This window comes from Sycon ciliatum, chromosome 3, assembly GCF_964019385.1.
Source record: "Sycon ciliatum chromosome 3, ocSycCili1.1, whole genome shotgun sequence".
In the NCBI taxonomy this organism is placed as follows: domain Eukaryota; kingdom Metazoa; phylum Porifera; class Calcarea; order Leucosolenida; family Sycettidae; genus Sycon; species Sycon ciliatum.
In genome coordinates, this window is record NC_088645.1 from 13330877 (window position 1) to 13352462 (window position 21586).

The 21586-nt window shown below is 42.9% G+C and overlaps 1 protein-coding gene across 1 annotated transcript; it reads right to left on the reverse strand.

The window, feature by feature from the left end:
• Positions 1–5327: 5327 nt before the first annotated feature.
• LOC135812867 (uncharacterized) lies at positions 5328–20753 on the reverse strand. Its single transcript, XM_065326085.1, has 12 exons — positions 20666–20753; positions 18929–18994; positions 16598–16633; positions 15711–15734; positions 15365–15532; positions 14827–14850; positions 10742–10903; positions 10024–10053; positions 9202–9225; positions 8039–8203; positions 5588–5709; positions 5328–5342 (listed from the first exon to the last, which is right to left on the reverse strand). The coding sequence occupies exons 2-12, from the start codon at positions 18984–18986 to the stop codon at positions 5328–5330; spliced, it is 828 nt and encodes a 275-aa protein (XP_065182157.1). The 5' UTR covers positions 18987–18994; positions 20666–20753.
• Between the last annotated feature and the right edge of the window lie 833 nt (positions 20754–21586).

The window sequence follows — 21586 nt, forward strand, 5'->3', positions numbered from 1 at the left end:
TTACCCTCGCAGTCACACGCGAACTAGCAAACACGTCCTGTGCCGCATGCTGATCAGGTAGTGCCATGTATGTGTTGTACAGTGCACTATCAGTTGACATGCCCCCTTTCGAACCCAGACAATCTTTTCGGGATTGGTCTATTGGCTGCGACAGAAATTCTGCTGCCCGACGAGGCAGTTCCAGCGAATCCCATTTTATTCGATCGAATAACGTCACAACTCATAAAAACCACCAGCAGGGCAATCGAAGCCAGGTTGGACATCTGTGCAAGAGGTTACTGGTCTCGACAGCAGGATGCATTTTTTGATGTTAGGGTGATTCACCCATCAACATCCGTGTTATCGAGGGGGCAATGTCTTGCACAAATGTCTAGGAATGAAAGCCAGAAGATGAGAGCATATCTGCAGCGTGTAGTGAATGTTGAGAGAGTTGCATTCACACCTTTGGTCTTCAGTACCAATGGCCTGTGTGGACGCGAATGTCTGCGGGCTAAGAATTTGGTCGGCTCGATTGTTATGCATCATTCTGGCTTGCAGTATACATTGGTCATGAATCATTAATTTTAAGATGCAAGATCTCTTTCATTTTGGTCAGGTGGTTCGTCACCTGTTTCCGCGGTTTCCGAGCCTCATATTTGCGTAGGCGATCCGAAGTTTTGTCACTTCTGGATGAGTGCCGTCTACGGTCTTTGTAGACGCACCTTCCGGTTAATATCGACCTACTTTACAAGTAGGGATGGTCTGGAAATTTAGGCGGCTTTCCAAGTTGCGCTATTGCAAATAATGATCTGCTTTGATAGTAGTGACTGCTAATAATTGCCTGGGTTTGACTTTGGATTTTTCTTCAATCATCTTTCCGATCACATTATCATGGATTTTCAATAAAGTAACAATTACTTCTTTGAGTACACCGGCAGATCAATGGGTGGCTCTGCTGGTCCCTCCGGTGTAGACGCTGAGGGGTGGACCCGCATGCTGGCATGTTATGGGTCGGCGTCTTACAATTTGTCCTCCGCGCTTGCTGCCTCAGCGCGCGTCCTTCGCACTGCTGATTATAGCAATAAAAACTGCTTTATGGCAGTTTTCTAAAAAAAGTTATTGTGTTCTAGTCCATGGACCCCGTCTAAAAAGTAAGAAATTAACGAAATGTGATAGCCGAAAATTAAAATTTCACACAAAACCTCACAATAATCACGACACTTGTTTATTCCGACACTTGTACTTGTACAAGTACATGTACTGCGCCAACATGCTTGCATGTGAAAGAGCACCACGAGGGGAAAAGGTCGTCTCGCATCCTGTGTGTGATTATTGTGAGGTTTTGTGTGAAATTTTAATTTTCGGCTATCACATTTCGTAAATTTCTTACTTTTTAGACGGGGTCCATGGACTAGAACACAATAACTTTTTTTAGAAAACTGCCATAAAGCAGTTTTTATTGCTATAATTTCTTTTGTTTTTTAGGCTAAAGGATATTACCGGTATTATTATTATTTTATTTATTTTACTAGGGTGTTTCCCACAGACCTATGGTCTTCTTACGGGAGCCCCTAGAATATAAGCATGAACGAACAAATGGGCGATAATCTGTACAAGAGCGAACAGTGGAAGGCAGAATATTCCACCGATCAGAACCTATAATTGTGTCACCAAAGGAATGCCCTAAATGATGGCCTACATGTAGCGCCTCTAAATGTTATTATTATTATTTTATTTTACTAGGGTGTTTCCCACAGACCTATGGTCTTCTTACGGGAGCCCCTATGTACATGTACGTATTATACGCATTGATGTGCAAGCCTTTTCTTGCAGAAAATGGAACTAGTCTTGTATACATGTATTCATGTTCTTCTGCAGGGGAATCATATGAGTAGTGGCGGTGATACTTTTTTTTATACGCAGGTCATTCTGTGGATGTTGTAGAATTTCATGACTCTGTCATAAAATTGTCTTGTCTTTCAGAAAATTCAGATGTCCACACCCTAAATCACATTTACATAAGAATTGTAACCAGGTGCGTGCCGCAGATGTTTTTGTTGATTCTGTGTTTATAATTGTAGTCATGGGTTGTCGTGATAAGGTCATCCGGCATCATATTGTAGTGAAATCGTCATCCTGTTGATGTCGATAATAATTTTGGAAGCAGTTCAATGACTTCAAAGTGTTACAAGTCCGCGATTGTCTAAAACAACACAGCAAAGTAGGAACAATAAACATGTATTAAAATGTAAACAAAATACATTGCTGAGTGCGACACCTCGTTCCAACAACTACACTGATCCTGAGGATACAAGGGGCAAGGATATAACGGTTGGAGGTACTGAGAGATAAACAAGGCACTCCATAATAATAACATGTTACACGTCTTTGGGGGAGTATGAATGATATCCAGTCAAACCTCTTTAGGACGAACATCAAGGGACCGATGGCATTTGCTCTGTGAGTTTGTCTTAACCCTATTTTATAACGAGTGAATACAATTATTTCTCCAATACTGCAATAGAGACACGAATAGATTTCTTCTACAGCGAAAGATTCTAAGCCAGACCAAACCATTGACTCGTCTTTTATGAAACAAATGAGTTACTGAACCTTTCTTTAGCAACATGACGGCAACTGAAACAACAACAGAGAAAATACGATACATGTACAGCACATTCTTGCAGGTACAACAAACAGATTGCAGATCGTAATTCTTGCTCTACCGGCACGCAACTTTATTTGGGGCAGTGCAATCTCGGCGCTACTCACAAATCAAACAGCCCAGACTCGAGTAAACAAATCCAATCGTACGAGATTTTCACGAGACTGCACCCATTGGCTTGTTTCGTATGAAGCAAACAAGTCACTGAATGCATGAACCTCTCCATAATGGAGATTTTCCCTGATATGCGAATTTATTTTGCATACTAGTACTCGGCCAATGCGTCCTTGAACCTTCCCCTCCAGATTGGGAACTGCTAACGATGCTATGCCACTGCAAAATTCAGATTCTACCCCATGATCGGAGCACGGAATGCCGGAAGCAATCATGACCAGTGCCTTACTTGTAACGTACCAATGTACAATGAACATGAGTATTTCGACAACACATCTAAGCCTTACCGTCAAGAAGGTGAACTGGCGTTCTTCGCACACTGTAGACAAGGGCAAAGAGATACGAATGGATCTATTAAATCCGAATAAAATCAGCACACGTTTCCGTAAATGAAAGGGTGAGCATAAGCAAATGAATCGAAGGAAACTGGTCAACTCAGAGATCACCTGTCATTGAGTATTCCGTAAAAGGAGGCCTCGACAGCAGAAAAGCTAAATTTAGAAAAGAGATCCTGTCAGCTTTTCCATATTTATTGTATTCCACCTAAAATCAGCACACTTTTCGTAAATGAAAGAGTCAACACAAGCAAATGAATCAAAGGGAACTGGTCAACTCACCTGTCATTGAGTAATATTCCGTGAAAAGAGGTCTCAGCAGAGCCGAAGCGAAATAAGCCAGGACACGAAATATCCGAAACAGCTCATGCAAGAAGCAGTTCCAAAGAAGGAAGTTCCTCGCGCATGCACATCCGAAAACGGACTGCACTGCATGCAACACAATGTCTGCCGTGCACGTGCACAGCACGCGGCTACCACCCGTTGGTAGATCTAATACCCAGCACCTTACGTAGAAACTTACGTAGCCTAAGTGAAGTACCGAGCACCTTACGTAGAAACTTACGTAGCATAGCGGTGTCGTTTTTTCTGCCATGTGAACACAATAATAGAAAAGCTGACAGGATGGCTTTTCTAAATATAGACCCATCGTGCACCAAGGCTCTGACAGCTGCTCGCCTACATGTAGTCCCTTTTGACAAACCCCCGGAGTGAGACCAAGAGTACATAACCCCCCAGAGTGTGCAACTCCCACATACCCTGTTGTCCCGACAGAATTTCAAGTTGACGTCATTATTTATGACGCAATGCTCCTTGCAGCAGTGATTTACAACAATGTGTACGGGTGTCAACGCATCACACGTTTTTCTTTGCAATAATTTGTACAGGATCGATCGGCTTCGGACCACCACAGGTTCCGGATTCGTCTTATAATCCGTGTACAGTGCGCATTCCATCATCAAAATGACGTCAACTTGAAATTCTGTCGGGACAGCACCCATAGTGGAGTTGCACACTCTGGGGGGTTATGTACTCTTGGTGAGACCTATAGCCGCTGGGGAGGTTTCCAGGCGCATTATGTGTCGGGCGGTCATGAAAATTATCAAGAGCGACGTTAGGGACACCACTGAACCACGACAACTTTGCGTTGGCGTGCCCTCTGCTTGCGAGGCCTCAGTGCATGCCATGGATAGTCTGTTCAATCTTGACAGCACGGACGGCATATTATTACTCGTTGATGCATCCAATGCATTTAACCCATTAAAAACAGAGAAGCAGCACTGCATAACGTCCCCATTTTTTGCCCTGCTCTAGGCCAAGTCTTTAAAAACACGTAAAAAAAGTCCATCCCGCCTGTTTGTCACACGTGGCGGCGAGATTCTTTCACGCGAGGGAACATTCCATGGGAACCTTTTAGCAGAGGCAATCTATGCGATAGCGATAATGCCTCACATTAATTATGTATCCACCCAATGTCCAAACACAACACAGATCTGGTATTCGGACGATGATTCGGGTGCTGATACTGTTAGAAATGTATTCGTTTATTGGTCCACACTTAGTGAAATCGGCCCAGAATATGGATGCTACCCCAATGCGTCAAAGACCGTCCTTCTTGTGAAGGAGGCACGTGCGGATGAGGCCCGTTTTTGCTTACACTATGCGCGACAGGGTTGTCTGGCGCGCCAAGGCGCTTGACTCTGGAATGCGTTGGCGAGCGAGGTGCAGTCTAGTTGCCCTTATGTAATACACCTCAAACAGCCTCATCTCCGCGGAAACACCCCCTGATTTTTTTGTGGAGTAACATGGGATGATACAGAGCACACTCATCCACACAAAGGAGGGGGTTTATGAAGAAACAAACCACCCCCAAAGGGTTGGAGCCTCCTTAAATACGAGCCCAAAGCACTGGATTTAAAGTCCTTGAGGACACTTTTATACATATTGCGGATATTCATCGCGCGTAGTGTAAACAAAAAACAACAACATTAACAGAATAAAAAATATTGGTGGGTGGAAATGCCAACAAATGGACGATATGATGGCACGGGTTGCTTGTGATTACGTCGAAGTATGAAATTTAGCCCTTGAAAACTGCTGCACATTTGAAACAGGGACAAACAACACTGTCGACTGGCGTGCTTGAGAATTACAGGAAGAATTGATACCCTAGCTCACACGGCTACAAACTTTGCATAGCAATACGGGGGAAGAGAAAGCACAGGAAAGGTTATAATTATGTCCATGTGCGTTTAATCAAAGCGGTGGCTCAGCGAACGCAAACGACAACCTTGACAACGTGATCACCGGCTGGCACCCAATCCTGTTTATTAGGGCTAAAATTACCACCGCTGTATATATAACCTTGGTTTTCAAAAGTGAAAAAAGCGGTGCCAGTGGGGATGTGTTCCATTACTTCACCTAGACATGTTACTTGTGCGGTCGCAAGCCTATCAGGCAACCGCATGCCGCGTTCCAAGCAGGTTTCATTGGCAACCTTGAAGGTGACACTTATGGGCATGACGGCCACGCCGTTCAAAATGGCGCAAGTGGTATCTAAGCAAACATAAACATACACAAATACCCAATTACATGCATTCAGATACGCACATACGCACATACACACATACACACACACACACACGTAGAAACGCAAAGACACAAACAGACGCTGAAACGGACAAAGTGAACCAGAGAACAGTGGCTAATGTGCTGATGTGCTACGCAAGATCGTGGCAGGACGTACGGCGATTGTGTGTTTCGTTTGTTTTGTACATGGACGTACATACGCTCTCGCTTTCTTTCTATATAAGGCAAGGTTCGCCCCTTGTAAACTGTTCTGACGATGGGTGACTGGCCCGAAACGTCAATAATATTTCGACATCATTAATAAAAGAATTGAGCGGTTGTCAGTTGACAAACCCCCTTTTATTTAATAGTAAATGTAGAGCCGACGGATTTACGTACTATTATAAAAACCGAGGCGAAACAGACGATAATATTTATTGAAGTAAAATAGTCTGATGATCAGCAAGCAACAGGTTCCACAAAATCTTAAGAAGCACTTCTATAGACAAGACAGGACACTAACTTACAAGAAATCGCTGAGTCGCAGATCGCATTCCACGCACAAACACAAGAACACACAGAACATGTTAGTTGCAGTTGTGAGTAATAAAAAACAGACCTAAATGCGTTCCAGTATGTATTGCATAATTTGTTTATTAAATGGACCAGTCGGGGAAGTGAACTGGCCGAAAATTTGAAACAAATTCCAGACCCACTAGGACACGAACACGGGACATTGCTTGTCCTGAGCAATGCTCTACAATCCGATCTATGGGGACATGCTGACTGAAGCCTGGACCTGACCGAACCTTGTTTATGAAACTGGAAGCCTGCCCACTTTTACATAAATCTGAATTTATGCATGATCAATTTTGTGACGAGAGAGCTTGGAAGCTCAGGGCCCTGCGCTATGCTTTGTTGCCTAGCTCATCGTGCATGTTGTTAGAACTGATGAAAATGCTTTTTCCTTTGATTAGCTACATCATTGTATTGCAAAAACGTTTCAATGAGATACTGAAGTAACGTCTTCTGCATAGCTATGGGACCGGCGCTGACTCTGCCGATCAAGGGCGTTCTGGAGTCGACGGGATGTCTGTCCTGACGTTTCCTGGGACCGGCGCTGACTCTGCCGATCACGGGCGTTCTTCTTCTTCTATTAGAGGTTAAGTTACACGCTGTTTGCCCTTTTTCAAAACGTGGTGCAAATCTCACGTTACGTGTAACTTTTAGAGGTTAAGTTACACGTGCGACGTGACGTGAAATTTTGCCTGGCAGGATTCGGGTTTAGTTCGCACAAATATCAAATCTTCCAACAAACTCGATAAAATTCCGGAAACTCACACAAATTCGGTCGGAATAACCAAGCGAAACTTCCAAAAACTCACGTCATGAACTTACGTGCGGTACAGTCAACTCACGTAAAACACGTCAAATTTTACGTGAGTTTTTTCACTTTTGACGTAAAAGTTCACGGGCGTAAAACTTTTACGTGAAACTTAAAATCTCTATTATTATTATACTGACGGCAACTAACATCTATTCTGATTGCATTAATTTTACTCGTCTCCCTACTTCGTATTTCTTTCCAGAAAATCTCCGCATACAGCAGGGAGTCGTTTACATAATATGACTCCCTGCTATACATCTACATGACTGTATATGTGTATGTACATGACTGTATATACGTTATACGATATACGTTATAATTATTATGCTATCGGCCTACATGCGATTCCCGGGCTGGTCGACAGGTGGCCCAGTCAGCCTGCTAGTGGGATCTCGGCCTCGCACACAAATCCACACAAAATGTTACTGCACTGAATGCATTCCCCCGATACACTTCACATATATACTCATTCTCTTGATGGTACCGTACTCTTGATGGTACGGGACAGGTACGGGATAACGCCAGGCATGCATATGCATGTCGATGGCACAAACAAACAAAAATATTGTGGCCAGCTGTCTTTGTTGGTACGGTACACTGGTACGGTACAGTACAGGATAGATACGGGATAGCGCCAGGCGTTACACAAACAAACAAACACACAAACAAACAAACACCAAATTAAAGCTGTGTGGACCCTGGCTAGCGCCAGACGTTACTGAAGTAACGTCTTCTGCATAGCTACGGGAATAAATGTCTCTGGAGACTGGTCTTGGCGGAGAGTACGGAGCATTTTTGACTGGATTGTTCTCATGCAATGCAGGGCATTTGTGACTGCAGGAATTTATGACATGGCCTGTGACTGGTAACAGCACGTCCAAGATATTTTCATCATAATCCTTTATTCACCACAAGAGGTAGCGAACTTACGGGTGCACATGGGCATTTCAGGCAATGTCCAGCCAGTTGTCGGATCACAGTAGGCCAGTTTGTTGGGAAGAGTTACCGTACCAGCGGTGCACACTGCTGTTGTGTAATGTCCACTGTATGCGGCTTGAAAATATGCACTCTCGAGTCTGATTTTCAGGCATTGAACTGCAGAGGTGAAGAAAAACAACAGCAGGTCTTGCCTAGGGCTCTCTAATGGCCACAGCTCATTCGATCATAGTTTGCAAACTAATCATCTCCTCCGATGCAAGCGTACCTTTACTTTTACGCTACTGGCGTACACTGGTTAGAACGCTTCCCCAAATTTCCCACATCCAACAAAGCAGTGTAAAGTAAAAAGTCAGAATGACGCGTGATGTTCATTTTTCAGTGAGAACCGGTGAAAAGGCAATCATGCCTGTGAAGTAAAATAGAAGTCAACAACAACATGGATCAAGAATTTTCTTTTTCCATTGTAACGTACAAACGAACTACCTTTTAACGTAGTTCGTTCGTACGTAAAAATCGTTTTGAGGGACATTGCCTTGGATGTACAGCGCTAAAATATCACCAACAGGTACCATTGACATATTCTTCATTCCTGTTTGCCTTAAACGAAGACTAGCCAAACTTGCTTGGTGTTGTCAACGGGGTCAAATTCCCCCGATATAATACGTTACGGCCATGTTTCTGTAGCTGTGCTGGAACTGCTCTATTTCGCAGCCACTATTTACCATTAGCCATGTCGCCCCCCCCCCTCCTCCACCCTACACAGTGGGTCCATTGTTATTAGGCATCTGCCTGTTTCTCCACTATAAAATTTATAAAATACTACTGCCATGGAGACAGAGGAACGTACATTACCGACATAATAGTGTAACAAGAAGGAGCCACTAGTGTGTGGAATCCGCGGTAGCAACATCGGCAGGGTACAGTATCGGAAAGACAGATGTTCTGGGATCGAATCCTGCTCGTGGAACAAGGGAACTAATAATTGCATGTGGTTAAGTGGAATCATGCGACACATGTGAAACCAATCTACACATACATGCATGGACATTGGTTAAATAGAAAACCTTGGTAGGAGTGTACAGTATACTAATGTTACCCTGTACGATCAATAGGTGTGTAACAATCAATAAGGGGTATAACACCCGCCTACTTACACACTGTGCTGGTACCATCGGGACCTGGGAACAAAGGAAGGACAGAAGGACAGAACAGAGTACCAGTTACGCAGTGGAGGTGGATACAAGATTTTCACTGAACAATTAAAATTATATCAACACGGGATTATGCCACTAAGAGTCCGTAATGAATACGGGTACCGGTAGTATTGAACTGTTCCTTTGGTCCAATGCAGTACGCCCTGTAGTCTCGCGCCCAAACGGATAATTTCTACCACTGGTATATCCAATTTCTAATAGAAAACTGGGATTTCCGTTCAAGGTCGGAGTGCGTATTGTTAAGAAAAGATAGCTTCATAACATCTAAGTCATTTAGAAACCAGCAATATTTGACCATATCATGTTAGGACAAGCAGTAACATTTCCTCAGTTAAAGAAAGAGTATGATATAGCAAGAAAACGGACAGACGGAAAGAGAGACAGAGACGCAGAAAGGACCTCGAGGCACAGATAGAAGCAGATAGAGGAAATGAGACGAACGGAACAGAAAATAGAAGGAGGCGTTAATGAAAGAGAGAGAGAGAGAGAGAGAGAGAGAGAGAGATAGAGAGCGAGAGAGCGAGAGAGCGAGAGAGAGAGAGAGAGAGAGAGCGAGAGAGAGAGAAAGAGAGAGAGCGAGAGAGAGAGAGATAGAGAGAGAGAGATAAATAGAGAGATAGAGATAATTAGAGAGAGAGAGAGATGGAGAGGGAGAGAGAGACAGACAGAAAAACAAACAGACAGACAGAGACAAAAAGAGACAGACAGACAGACAGGATGACGAGAAACAGAAGAAACCTATCTTGGTATTATTAAACTTACCAACATGACGTGTCACTGCGCTGTTAATACCTGCAGATGAAGAAAAATATCCAGGATCCATTAATAAACCCTCATTCCGCGGTCTGGGGTCCGTTTTCATTCCGCGGTCTGGGGTCCAAACGGACCCCAGGGGTATGATTTTTGAAATATTTTTACTTTGCTGCATCCAGAGAGTTCTTTATGATTCCTGCTCTATATTCCTGTTCTATAATTTACTTTATGTTAAACGCCAAAAGTAACTGCATCTCTCCTACTTCGTTCATGTACATACCCATGACTGGTTAGTTGTTTTCTGTACCTGATCTTGTGCCAGTGGTTGTGAGGTTTATCCACTCACCCCCACCGTTAGGCGCTGCATCTGCCGCTAGGGTTTACCGGGTGTTAGCAGCCGTCGTGAGTTCCCTTTGGGAACGGACACGATAAGCAGGGAGTGTTTTCCAGCGATCTGCACCTAAGAAGCGTAATGCGTATAAGCAAGAGTACATAAACCCTTTTTTGGTTTATGTACTCTTGGTACAGGCCATAGCCGAATTCAGAGAAGATAGAAGAACACTTCTCGAACTTTCCCGGGAGTCTTGATCTTTTCGGTGAGTATTTGAGAACGTACCCTAAATCCTAATGACAGCAGCAAAAGTTCGCAACAAACAAGTTCACAACAACAGAGAGAGGTAGTTTCTGGATGTCCTCATGCCAGTAGGCTAATGGTGAAAGTACTTACTCTGGCACGCTTGTCCCTGTGGGATGGTCCAGCCATTATCGGTGCAAGTTGCCTTGTCGTACGTGACAATACTGTATCCACTATCACACATAACCTCTGCAGACGATCCTGAGCGTGTAGCCGGAAAGTGGCCATTCTGGACTTCGTACAAAGCGCACGTGGCTAGAAAAGCAAAAACAATGTATATCAAACGTACTTGGTCCCAAAAGAACAAGAAATGGATATGAAGACCTAATTCCTTTGTGTGCAAATTCGATTTCTTTCACTAGCAGGATAACACCAACACCAATTATAGCAACACAGCTCAATTGCCCTTGGCACATACTAGGCATGGGCGGATAATGCTAGCATAGACAGGTTGCCAAAGTCGCCTCCGGAGATCCGTACCCGAGATGGCCCTGGAGACCGCGGAGCTCGGAATCGATTTTTCGGGGCAAAGGGACACATGGATTGATGTGTTTGTGTGTTTTGTTTTGCTTGTGACATGACTTGCGTTTCCTTCCTTTTAGTGTATTGGTAGTTGTTTGTTGCTGCCGACTTCTAGTAGTAGTGTAGGAATAGAGTAGGACTTGTAGTAGTAGCAACGATAGTGTGGATAGTCGCATGGATCATGCTGTGACAATATCATTGTCTGAAGCGGATGATGATGCTGTAGTCAGTGCATTTTGTTGGGCAAGCCAGACGAAGGATAAAAAACACAAGGTGTTCCTGGCCATCAACTGCAATAACTTCGACCTGCTGCTTGGTTTCTTGGCATTGGCATTGGCTTTTTTGGGCTTAGACTTCGGACATTTTCTCAACGGTCTCTTTTCTGGAGCTTTCCTACACAAAGGATACGACTTGTGAGAGAAATATACCGGATATGGTTGGTCCTTGGATTCCTCCTCGTTGTGGAAATGCTTGTAGCACAAGCAAGTGTCCTTGGATGGCACCAGATCTTTTCTATTGATTCTTGTGAGCCAAATGGTTCGCACTGTCGGCTTACGAGGGATAAGAAATTTGATCTTCTTTCCTTTCACTCTCCTTGTCGAGCAACGCACGGCACAACAGTGATCATTCTGACCCATCCCCAGTTGCTACAAATAACTGTACCAAAGGGAATGAAACACACATCTAAAGGTAAAAAGGAAAAACAACCTGTCGCTCTGCCCCGAAATATCGATTCAAACATCCGTGTTCTCCAGAGCCACCTCCGGAACTGATCCCCGGAGGCGATTTTGGTAACCCTTAGCATTATAGTGCGCGACTTGCAACGAGCATTATGCTAGCAGTATAACACTACATTTCCACAAAAGTTGCATTATACTCAAATATGGAAGTTTTGGCCATTACAAAAAAATGGACTGTTACATGCCTTGTACATAGAACTGCACAACCTGCATAGGATTGTCCAAACTAAGCCATTTTCCATGCATACTATATCGGTTTTTGCTGGCATTATGGAGCAATAGCAGCATAAAATTAGCATTATGATTATGATTTTCTAGCATTTTCCATGCCGTCTACGTAGAACTACGAAACGTGCCCCATGCTGCCCAAACTAAGCCATTTTTCCATACTTACTAGCCATTGGCGGACTATGCTCGGCCAATCGTTAAATTATGCTTTTGATTATGCCACAATTATGACAACAAATATGCTGAATTATGCTGAATTATGCTCGGTTCCACTATGTGCACGCTGTACATAGAGGATTGAGAAGCCACGCATACACACACGGCCATGCCCTAAGCATAATTTTTGTCTAAACCGAAAGATTATGCCGACCGTACACTAGGCCTTGGCGGATAATGCTCGAAAAGGTGGCAGATTCTGCTTTTTTTGCACCGAAATTGGCAGAACCATACAAACCTTATGGCGGGCAATTCCTCGAATTCTGCTCCATTTCTTTATCCACATACCAAACATGCATGAAACGTACCAGAAAAAGTACCGAATTCTGCCAATTTTTCTGCCGGCATTATCCGCCAAGGCCTACCGTACACGTTGGAATCCGTATATTATGCCGGAGCATAATGTTTTGACGAAATCCCAAGATTATGCCAAATATTATGCCGGCATAATCCTCCAAGGGCTTACGATAGCGAGTCGTAACTGGGGTTACTGGGCTGGGGGCCTGGGGCGGTACAACATTTTGGGGAAATTTTTGACTGCATTTTTGAGTTTATCGGCAAGGCAGAGATGAAATTTGAAAATTTTTTCTGGTGAATCTCTGGAGAATAGCCTTCTCTAGCTTCCTATAGTTTTATTCCCGTAGCTATGCAGAAGACGTTACTTCAGTAACGTCTGGCGCTAGCCAGGGTCCACACAGCTTTAATTTAGTGTTTGTGTGTTTGTGTGTTTGTGTCACGCCTGGCGCTATCCGTATCTGACGGCAAAAAAGCATAGGATGTTATAAATTTTTCAATTCTCCTTTTTTTCAGGCATGTCCTGGGATTCGAACCCGCACTATCGCCCTACATGCATTCTCCCATACACTTCGCATTCATACTCATTCTTCCAAGTAGCTTCACGTTATTATCTTGCGTTTGAAAGCCCTATTTGAATATTGCGGGCAGCTTTATGTGGCCAGCTGTGTTTGATGGTACGGTGCGGTACGGGAGACGGTGTCGTATTACCCTCGATCGTACCTGTCCCGTACCTATCCCCTACCGTACCGTGCCATCAAAGACGGCTGGCCACAATGCATACTGTATTCAAATAGGGCTTTCAAATACAAGATCACAATGTGAAACAAGTTGGAAGAATTAGTATGTATGCGAAGTGTATCGGGGGATGCATGCAGGGCGCGCGATAGTGCGGGTTCGAATCCCAGGTTATGTCTTAAAAAATGGATTTTTTTAAAGAATTTATAACATCCCTATGATTTTTTTTGTCTAGGTCATCAAGGCAAAAAAGCATAGCGTAGGGCCCTGAGCTTTCAAGCTCTCTCGTTTTTACTTTTGTCAAAATTTAAAAAGGTTTTATGAAAGGTAATATTTTCACGGACCTTTAATAAAAAAAATCATCTCCACCTTGCCGATAATCTCAAAAATGCAGTCAAAATGTGATCAGAATGACCCCGAAAAAGTTGTACCGCCCCAGCCACCTTAAAAAAACATCTTCAGGCTTTCTGACAAAGCTGTATTATGCCCCTAAGCATAATTATTGTCTAAACCGAAAGATTATGCCGACCTTACACGTTGTAATCCGTATATTATGCAGGAGGATAATTTTTGGACAAAATCCCAAGATTATGCCAAATATTATGCCGACATAATCCGCCAAGGGCTAATACTTACTACTGGTGAATTGCTGGCGTTACAGAGGAACAGCAGCATTATGACAGTTTTTCTGGCATTCCCATTAGCATTATCCCGCAAAATAACTAGCATTATCCGCCCAGGCCTAGCACATACTGCCCATCAAAGATAAGCAGAATTTAGTACGTTATTTTTTACTACCTTTGATGATACAAAAAAACTCTACTCCTCCGTGTAGTACTCACACCAATAATGCTAAACAACGACGGCGTACTGGGTGAATTTTACTTCTAACGGCTGTCTCGCTGTCAAAAGCTTGTGAGAGATTGTGATAGTAGTGCGTGATACTGGATATTGTAACTGACATTTCAAAAACTCTAGAATGTTAAATTTTATATACTCAGATGGTGAGCCAAGGAACAATAATTTTTGTAACATGGAAATTGTGGGCAGAAGTTCTGCGATCGAGTCCACCAACTAAACCATATTTTGAACAGTCAGACGTGCACAATCTAGCAGAAAACTGAGAAGGAGTACTGAGATATTCCACGGCATGAAAGTCAGTTTAGTTGGTGGATTCGATCGCATAACTTGTGCCCACAATTTTAATGTTTCAAACATTTTATACAATTTTAGTTTGGTATGTGGATTAAGCAATTGAGCAGACTTCAAAAAAGTGTCTGCCATAAGTGGTGTACGGTTCTGCCAATTTCATTCCTCTTCGAGCAGAATCTGAAAATATTTCGAGCATTATCCGCCAAAGGCCGCAGCACAACCCACCACCGAAGTCGCCACCCCGCAAAAACAGAATCATACACAGTATAATTATGCTGGTTTACTCACCGGTGTCTTCTGTTCCAGGACCAACTGCGAGAAAAGAGAAAGAAAAACCGGAAGAATTGTCCTATTACAAGCCATATCCTCGTCTGCTGCTGCAAATAACTATGTCAATCACTAATCGGTCATCACTTTGCTTGGAAGCGTTATCTCCGCGAATCTTTTGGAGTAATATGGAGTAATATGGAGTAACATTAAGTAGGTAACGCTCACTTTGGTCATGGATAACAATCCATCCATCTTTTAGCTTGTTGCTATGTCACACATTTAAAAACTGCCATGGTGAGGCTAGAACATCAGTACAGCTAGATAAACGTTTGATACTCATGCGTAGAATACCGACTGATGTCAAACATTCCATGGATCTGCCAGAACCAGACAAACACAGGTGCAACGTCTTCTTCGATTTCAGAAAAGGCTTGGTAGGCTAAGAACTAGCAGGACACAATGAAGACCACGGACTGTGGGTTTGGAATTTTCAAAGTGGAGAACTAGGCAAGCTAACAGCGCTACATGTCCGCTGAGAATTAAGGCTACTTCTTACGTTGGCAAATTAGTCCCTGTGGGATGTTCCAGCCATTGAATTCATTGGCACATTGTGCTTCCTTGTTCGGAACAGCACTGTATCCGAGGCTACACACTGGTTGTGCAGATAACTCTGCGTGTGTTGCTGGGAAAAATCCATGATCAAACTGATACACTGGGCACGAGACTAGAAATCCAAGAAAGCAATCCAAAGTTACACATGACACATGTAAATATCTAGTCGACATAAAAGCGCAAGAAGAGTAATGTCACGGTCGAAAGGGCTGCGGAAGTGTAATGTTTTCATATAAAGCAATAATAACAACATAGCCATCAAACAACAAAAGAATTCCGATTCAACTTACCCACGTACTCTCCGCCACCCGGTACTGTGTGAAAATAAGAAAGAAAGAATAATTGTATGCAAGGACATCAATTTCAATGCTTGAAGCAGTTGAAGGTCAACGCCATGGCAACCATATACAGTTTACATCCGATTCTAGTCTGAATCCTCATAACATGATAATATCTTCAGATGTCTAAAATTGACCAGTGAGTGGAAGTCCAGTAAGTCCATTTTTGTTTGTTTTGGCATCATTATGCACAAAGAACTCGCTCATTTTGAGTTGCGATATTGGCAACTTCTGAGCTTTTTCTGAAAATAAGGATGCGATTTCAGCAACTTTCACTGGTTTTGGCACGGTTGCGAAAAACAGAAGTTGCGAATTTGTTGGCATCTTTGGGAAAGGGCTAATGATAGCGGGTAGTGAACTAAAGCGGTTAGCACCAAGAAATGAGAGACTGTAGAGCTAGGGAGATGTTAACCCTACAATCAAGAGTCCATAACCCAAGAGTATGCAATTGTGATTATGGGTGCATGTGTGGCGCGCTGCCTTCATTACGTAACTTGCCTTCATCACGCTCTGAAAGCATGCATTCAAACTCTCAATTTCTCGCACGAGCCCATCCGTTTTTGCTCGATTCGTTCCAGTACCTACACAATCTCTGAATTCTGGCGCGTGAACTCCAGTTCCGTACGAAAGTTCATTTCAAACTAGAGGGAAAGTGCGGTGTTTGATTTTCCGCAGTGCGCGGACTGCAGCTGAATGATGTAATGAAGGCAGCGCGCCGCGCGGTTGGCCCATAGAAAAGAGATCACAGTTGCATACTCTTGGGTTATGGACTCTTGCTACAATAGATACTGGTAGTTCTACTTGTCACACTATTTTGGCAGTACGTGCATTGAACTTACGGGCACCATATTTCACCGAGCCGACATTGGCAGCGTCTGCACAACAACAAAAAAAACAAAGAAGTAAATCTCCATGATACGTTCATTAAAGATCGTATTGGGTGTTCTGTTACTATATGTTCCTAATGTCATCTCTCGTGTCACGTTACAAGAAGAAAGTGTTGCCAATGTTGGTCAACTGGCAGATAATTGTCATTTTTAGGGTAGTTTGGAGGCGATCAAAATAGTTCCGCGATCTACAACTTCGCTTGTGACGCCTCAATTCCACACAATCAAGTTGACAGTTAAAAGTTCGGCGTGGAGACAAGAAACCTATTATCGATGAAAGTAAACTGAGCGCACTCATACCACGAGAACAATGTAAACGATATTTCTGAGGATAATCACATGAACACGACATTCAAATCCTTAAAATATTGTCCCATTGTTCTCGTGGTGAGTGTGCTCACTTTACTTTCATCGAAATCAAGTAGACACGTCTTTTTATCGATGACACGTTTTCTTTTCCTTCACTTCAGGAAAGAACAGAGAATGTTGTAAATTTGGAAAGGCATTTAACTATGTCCAATTACTTGAAGTAGAAAAGAAAAGGAAGCGCTTCATTGATAATAGGAAGTGTCGACTTGATTCTGTGGATTTGCGTCTTTGCATTCTTTTTTTTACAACAAAGTAAGCAGCAGCACTCGGCCATTGGAAATGCTGCGTTACCTTCCATTGCGCTCTGATGGCGCTCGACCGCAGAGGGCGAAGGTGGTGATGATGAAGTGAACGGAGAATGTTCTTTTTTGGCCGAAATAATTGCACCTGTCAGCGACACAGGGCGAAGCTCACCTGATACTCTTTCTCTCTTTTTCTTTCTCTCTCTCTCTCTCTCTCTCTCTCGGATCTCTCTCTCTGTTTGTAGTGGATAAAAACATCTCTGGCGTTGATTGCTTTCTTACTTCGACTTCTGCCGCGCCTTTGTTCTCGTACTCCCCTTTATGTACAATTGTTGTGCAAACCCTCCTTTAATATTGTCTGTCTCATTTTGCCCTGAGATGTTTTGATGACTGAGTGATTATGACGCTCATCATTCGCTCCCTTGTCACTGGACAGTTCTCTCCGTTTGGTTTTAGCGAATTCAAATAAAGAAAACAACAACAAACATACTGTACATGTACATGTAGGTCATGATATTCGAAACGTTGATGTTGAATTGTTCATAATTTCCTTTTTCCAAATCGGCCGGCCGAAAAATTCGCCGAAAACAAAGTTTTTAAGAACCCATCGACCTTTTCGCCAAATATGCGATTTTCGCAATGAATTCACACTGAATTCGCCGAAATTCGATGTGTTTCGTGTCTCTACAGCATGGAAACATAATTTCTGCGACCAATATACTGCGAAAGGTGACTGCGACTTTAACCTAGTTTAGACATTTTGGAAATCGGTGTTCAGGAAAAGACGCCTAAATCAATGGCGGTTAAGAACTCGCCGAAATTTACCAATTTCGGACCGAATACGCAGAAAATTGGTCAATAGCGTACATGTACAAAGTAAATGTAAGTGTACAATGTACATGTACGTGTGTAAATTGTATCCTGCAAGCAAGTGGTGACCTCAAGTACACCTTTGAGCCGAATTCGGTCTTTCGGACTTATAATATGGCCGAAATTGGACAATATTATTCTTTTATTCCACAATGGCGTGACGTCAATAAGGATTATTGATAAGTGTGATAAAATTGATACTAGCCAGAAACAGCTAGATGGAAATTACCCGGGGAGGCAAGAAGCAATGAATCATGGAAAACAAGTGGGGGCAATAGCAGGGGTGATCGAGATAGTTTATTACACGTTTGAGGTATCAGAAACTAGGGGGAAGCGTGGAGCAGGAACTCAAAAGAAGACTGGATGCCTTGTTTCGAAAAGAATTTCTACGAGGTTGGGTTGTGATGTCGATAGGCAGTGAATTGTAGAGGGTGAGGGCACTGTTGATAGAGAAATCTCGGTGCATGTTTGTGTGTGCGTATCTGATGGAGTACCGGGTAGGTTCTGGTCTGTCGAAGTGTGCATGGTTGGTGTTGACGTTGTGTTGCAAGATGAGGTTGTTGCAGGTGTGGTGGGCAGGTTTGGTGGTGGATGTCCCATGCTAGCAGGGCTTGTTAACATTGTCTAAGCCGATCGAAAAGCCAATTTGGCGAAAAATATCGGGTCGATTTGGGAAATTCTTTTTCATAACAGTTTGCGTTAATCATAGCTATGAAGTGTACCAACTACCTTCAAGTTAGAGAAAACACTTCATGAAGATCAACCAGTACAAAGCAGCACCTGGCATCACAACGGAACGTACCTCCGGATAAGGCGCAGATGAACAACGCTAGAAGAAATCGTAGGTGCTCAGCAGCCATACTTTGTTCTGAAAGTTTAAAGAACACACAAAATACAGGTCCTCCTTCGATAGTGCATGGAGATAATTTTCAGGCAATCAAAAGAAAGCATCTTCGACATTTATCTACAGGACTTTTTAATGATACAAGAAGCACGGATTCATACCTTAATGACGTACCCTCAATACAGCTTAAATTATCCGCACTTTCCAATTAGAATGGACTCGGATAGAGAGCCAAAGACACATTTGTAGCAAAGAAAAGGGCCAATGAAGTAAGAGTTACGCTAACTACTGCTCTTTAAAAAGTGCGGTGTCACCGGTGATCTGCATGGACAATACTATCTTGTACTGAGAGTATGGCACTCCAGGAACATAAACAAAAGGACGCTAGCACGAATGCCATGTACAGTACTAACGAATCATGAAAATAAGAATTGTTTACTGATCAGACTGGTGATAAAGAGGAGGACAGATATATGGCAAAGCGACGCCTTTGTCTGATCATGTGCGCGCGAAGTTCATGCCATGCGTCTTGCGTGGCGGTGGCACATACATTGCCTCAAACTGTTCAACATTTCACCCGCCAATACCCGGAAAGTGGAAAGGCGGAAAACCCTCAATATTTTCAACATTCTATCCAAGAGTGCACGACGTCCTCACCTTGACCTCCTGCCCACTCACACTGGTCCTTGTTTCCGCTCTACTCTACTACATTCCATCATCACCACGTGGAACTCCCTGCCTACCGAGGTTAGGATATCTAAAACCCGTGGTGTATTTAGCCGGCACATTAAGTCCCATTTCCACAGGTATAGATTCCATCCTCGAGGTTTTCCCATTAATCTTTTTATCTTAATATTTTCTTCCTTTAAAAATTGCACCATATTGTACACGTATTGTACACGTATATTTCTTTTCGGAGACCCCCTTGATTTAGGCTTCGGCCTTTGGGGAATCTCTAAAAAAATTATAATAATAAAACACATCTAGCTGACTAAAAGCAGATCTTTTTATATTTTTTACCGGTATTATACGATATATTTTTCCCAGAACTAAGATACTTTCTAATGCGTTACTGTGGTCAAGATATTTAGTTATGTCAATGAAAACACTTCATAACTAATAGAGCGTATAAACATTTACGTCGTTGAAGCGTAAACACACAGAACAAATTAGAACCGCTTGATCTGACTGCTGATCGCCATCACTCTCGTCGCTCACTTTACAGCAACTAGTATTTCAATCAGAGTTACAAAGTGCCAAAGTCAATGGCGGTCGTACATGTATGAATCCCATATTTTTGGATATGGAGATATCTCTCTCCACATACGTTACGTTTGGACAAACTACACGTGTAGTTATATTATTTAAAGGATTTCCCAAAGGCATAGCTTATCGGGGGGATCTCCTAACAGTGAAAATGATCATTGATTTATATACTAGTGAAGCGACTTGTCCACACAAATATAAGGTGAGATATCTAAGCATGTTTGAATCGACCTACACCTTTCAAGTATGTGGCTACATACAAATTCTACTTCACTCCTCTCCACATTCATGATCACTATACATGCTCACAACATACATACTGGTAATCGTTCTAATAGAAGATAGTCCGTACGTAATAGCCTCAGATCCGCGAGGAAACAACAACAACTACATTATAATATCGAGAAAAATAGAAAAATTAGAACTTGCCTTGTTCCAAGCGCTTTCCTTGCAAAGACGTGTGGACAACGAGGGAAGAAAGCAGCTGTGTCTTCGAGTCACTCTTTCTCCAGACTACTTGTTGATCATTCCTGCAATGTTGACTAGATAAGCGTGTCCAAACCGAAAGTTGTACGCCCGTCGAACCTGTTGCTTTTGGCACAATTTGTATACCACAATACAGTACTGCCCATCTCGCGCGCGTAATTTCGAAAAGCATTTCACCCCCCCCCCCCCCCGCACACACACACCAACACCACCTTCGATACCCCAGATACGGTGAAGTACTCTATTTTTTTTCTTTTTAGTAGTAAAAGCCTCTTTTACGGGCGAAGTACTCTATTACTCTATCAGTATACGATAATAGTACCAGGCATATTTCACACATAACCATGACATTTCCCGGAGCGTACCATTGTCGCACCCCCCCCCCCCCATTCCCAACCCCAATCCATGACATGATGCGTCGGTTCCCAAGTGGTTTTTCGATATGGTCATATAGAGGCGGGAATTCAAACCAGTCAACTTCGCTGTTACGGCATGTACAATAGGTAAAAGCTGAATTTTAATTTGTATTTGAAGTTTATTTATTTCCAGATTCCCTTGAGGTTGGTGGGCCTTTCGAGTTGTACGAGTTGTACTTAAGTACTTGTGCACCGTTCCACGCAACATGAATACAAGGTGAACTGTAATTTTTTTGAAGTACAATTTTTTATTCGCGCAGCAGAAAAGCAACCAATAGAAAATCACGTGAACTGGAATGCATCGAGTACGAAGTGATTTGGCTTTTTTAACATTTGGCATTGTTTAACAAATGTGTAAAATTTGCTTTTCTTCTGGCTGTTTCTCTGCTCCGGATGGCTGTTTCGAAACATGGGTGGTGGCAAATGAGAGCCAGTTTATCGTAGATCA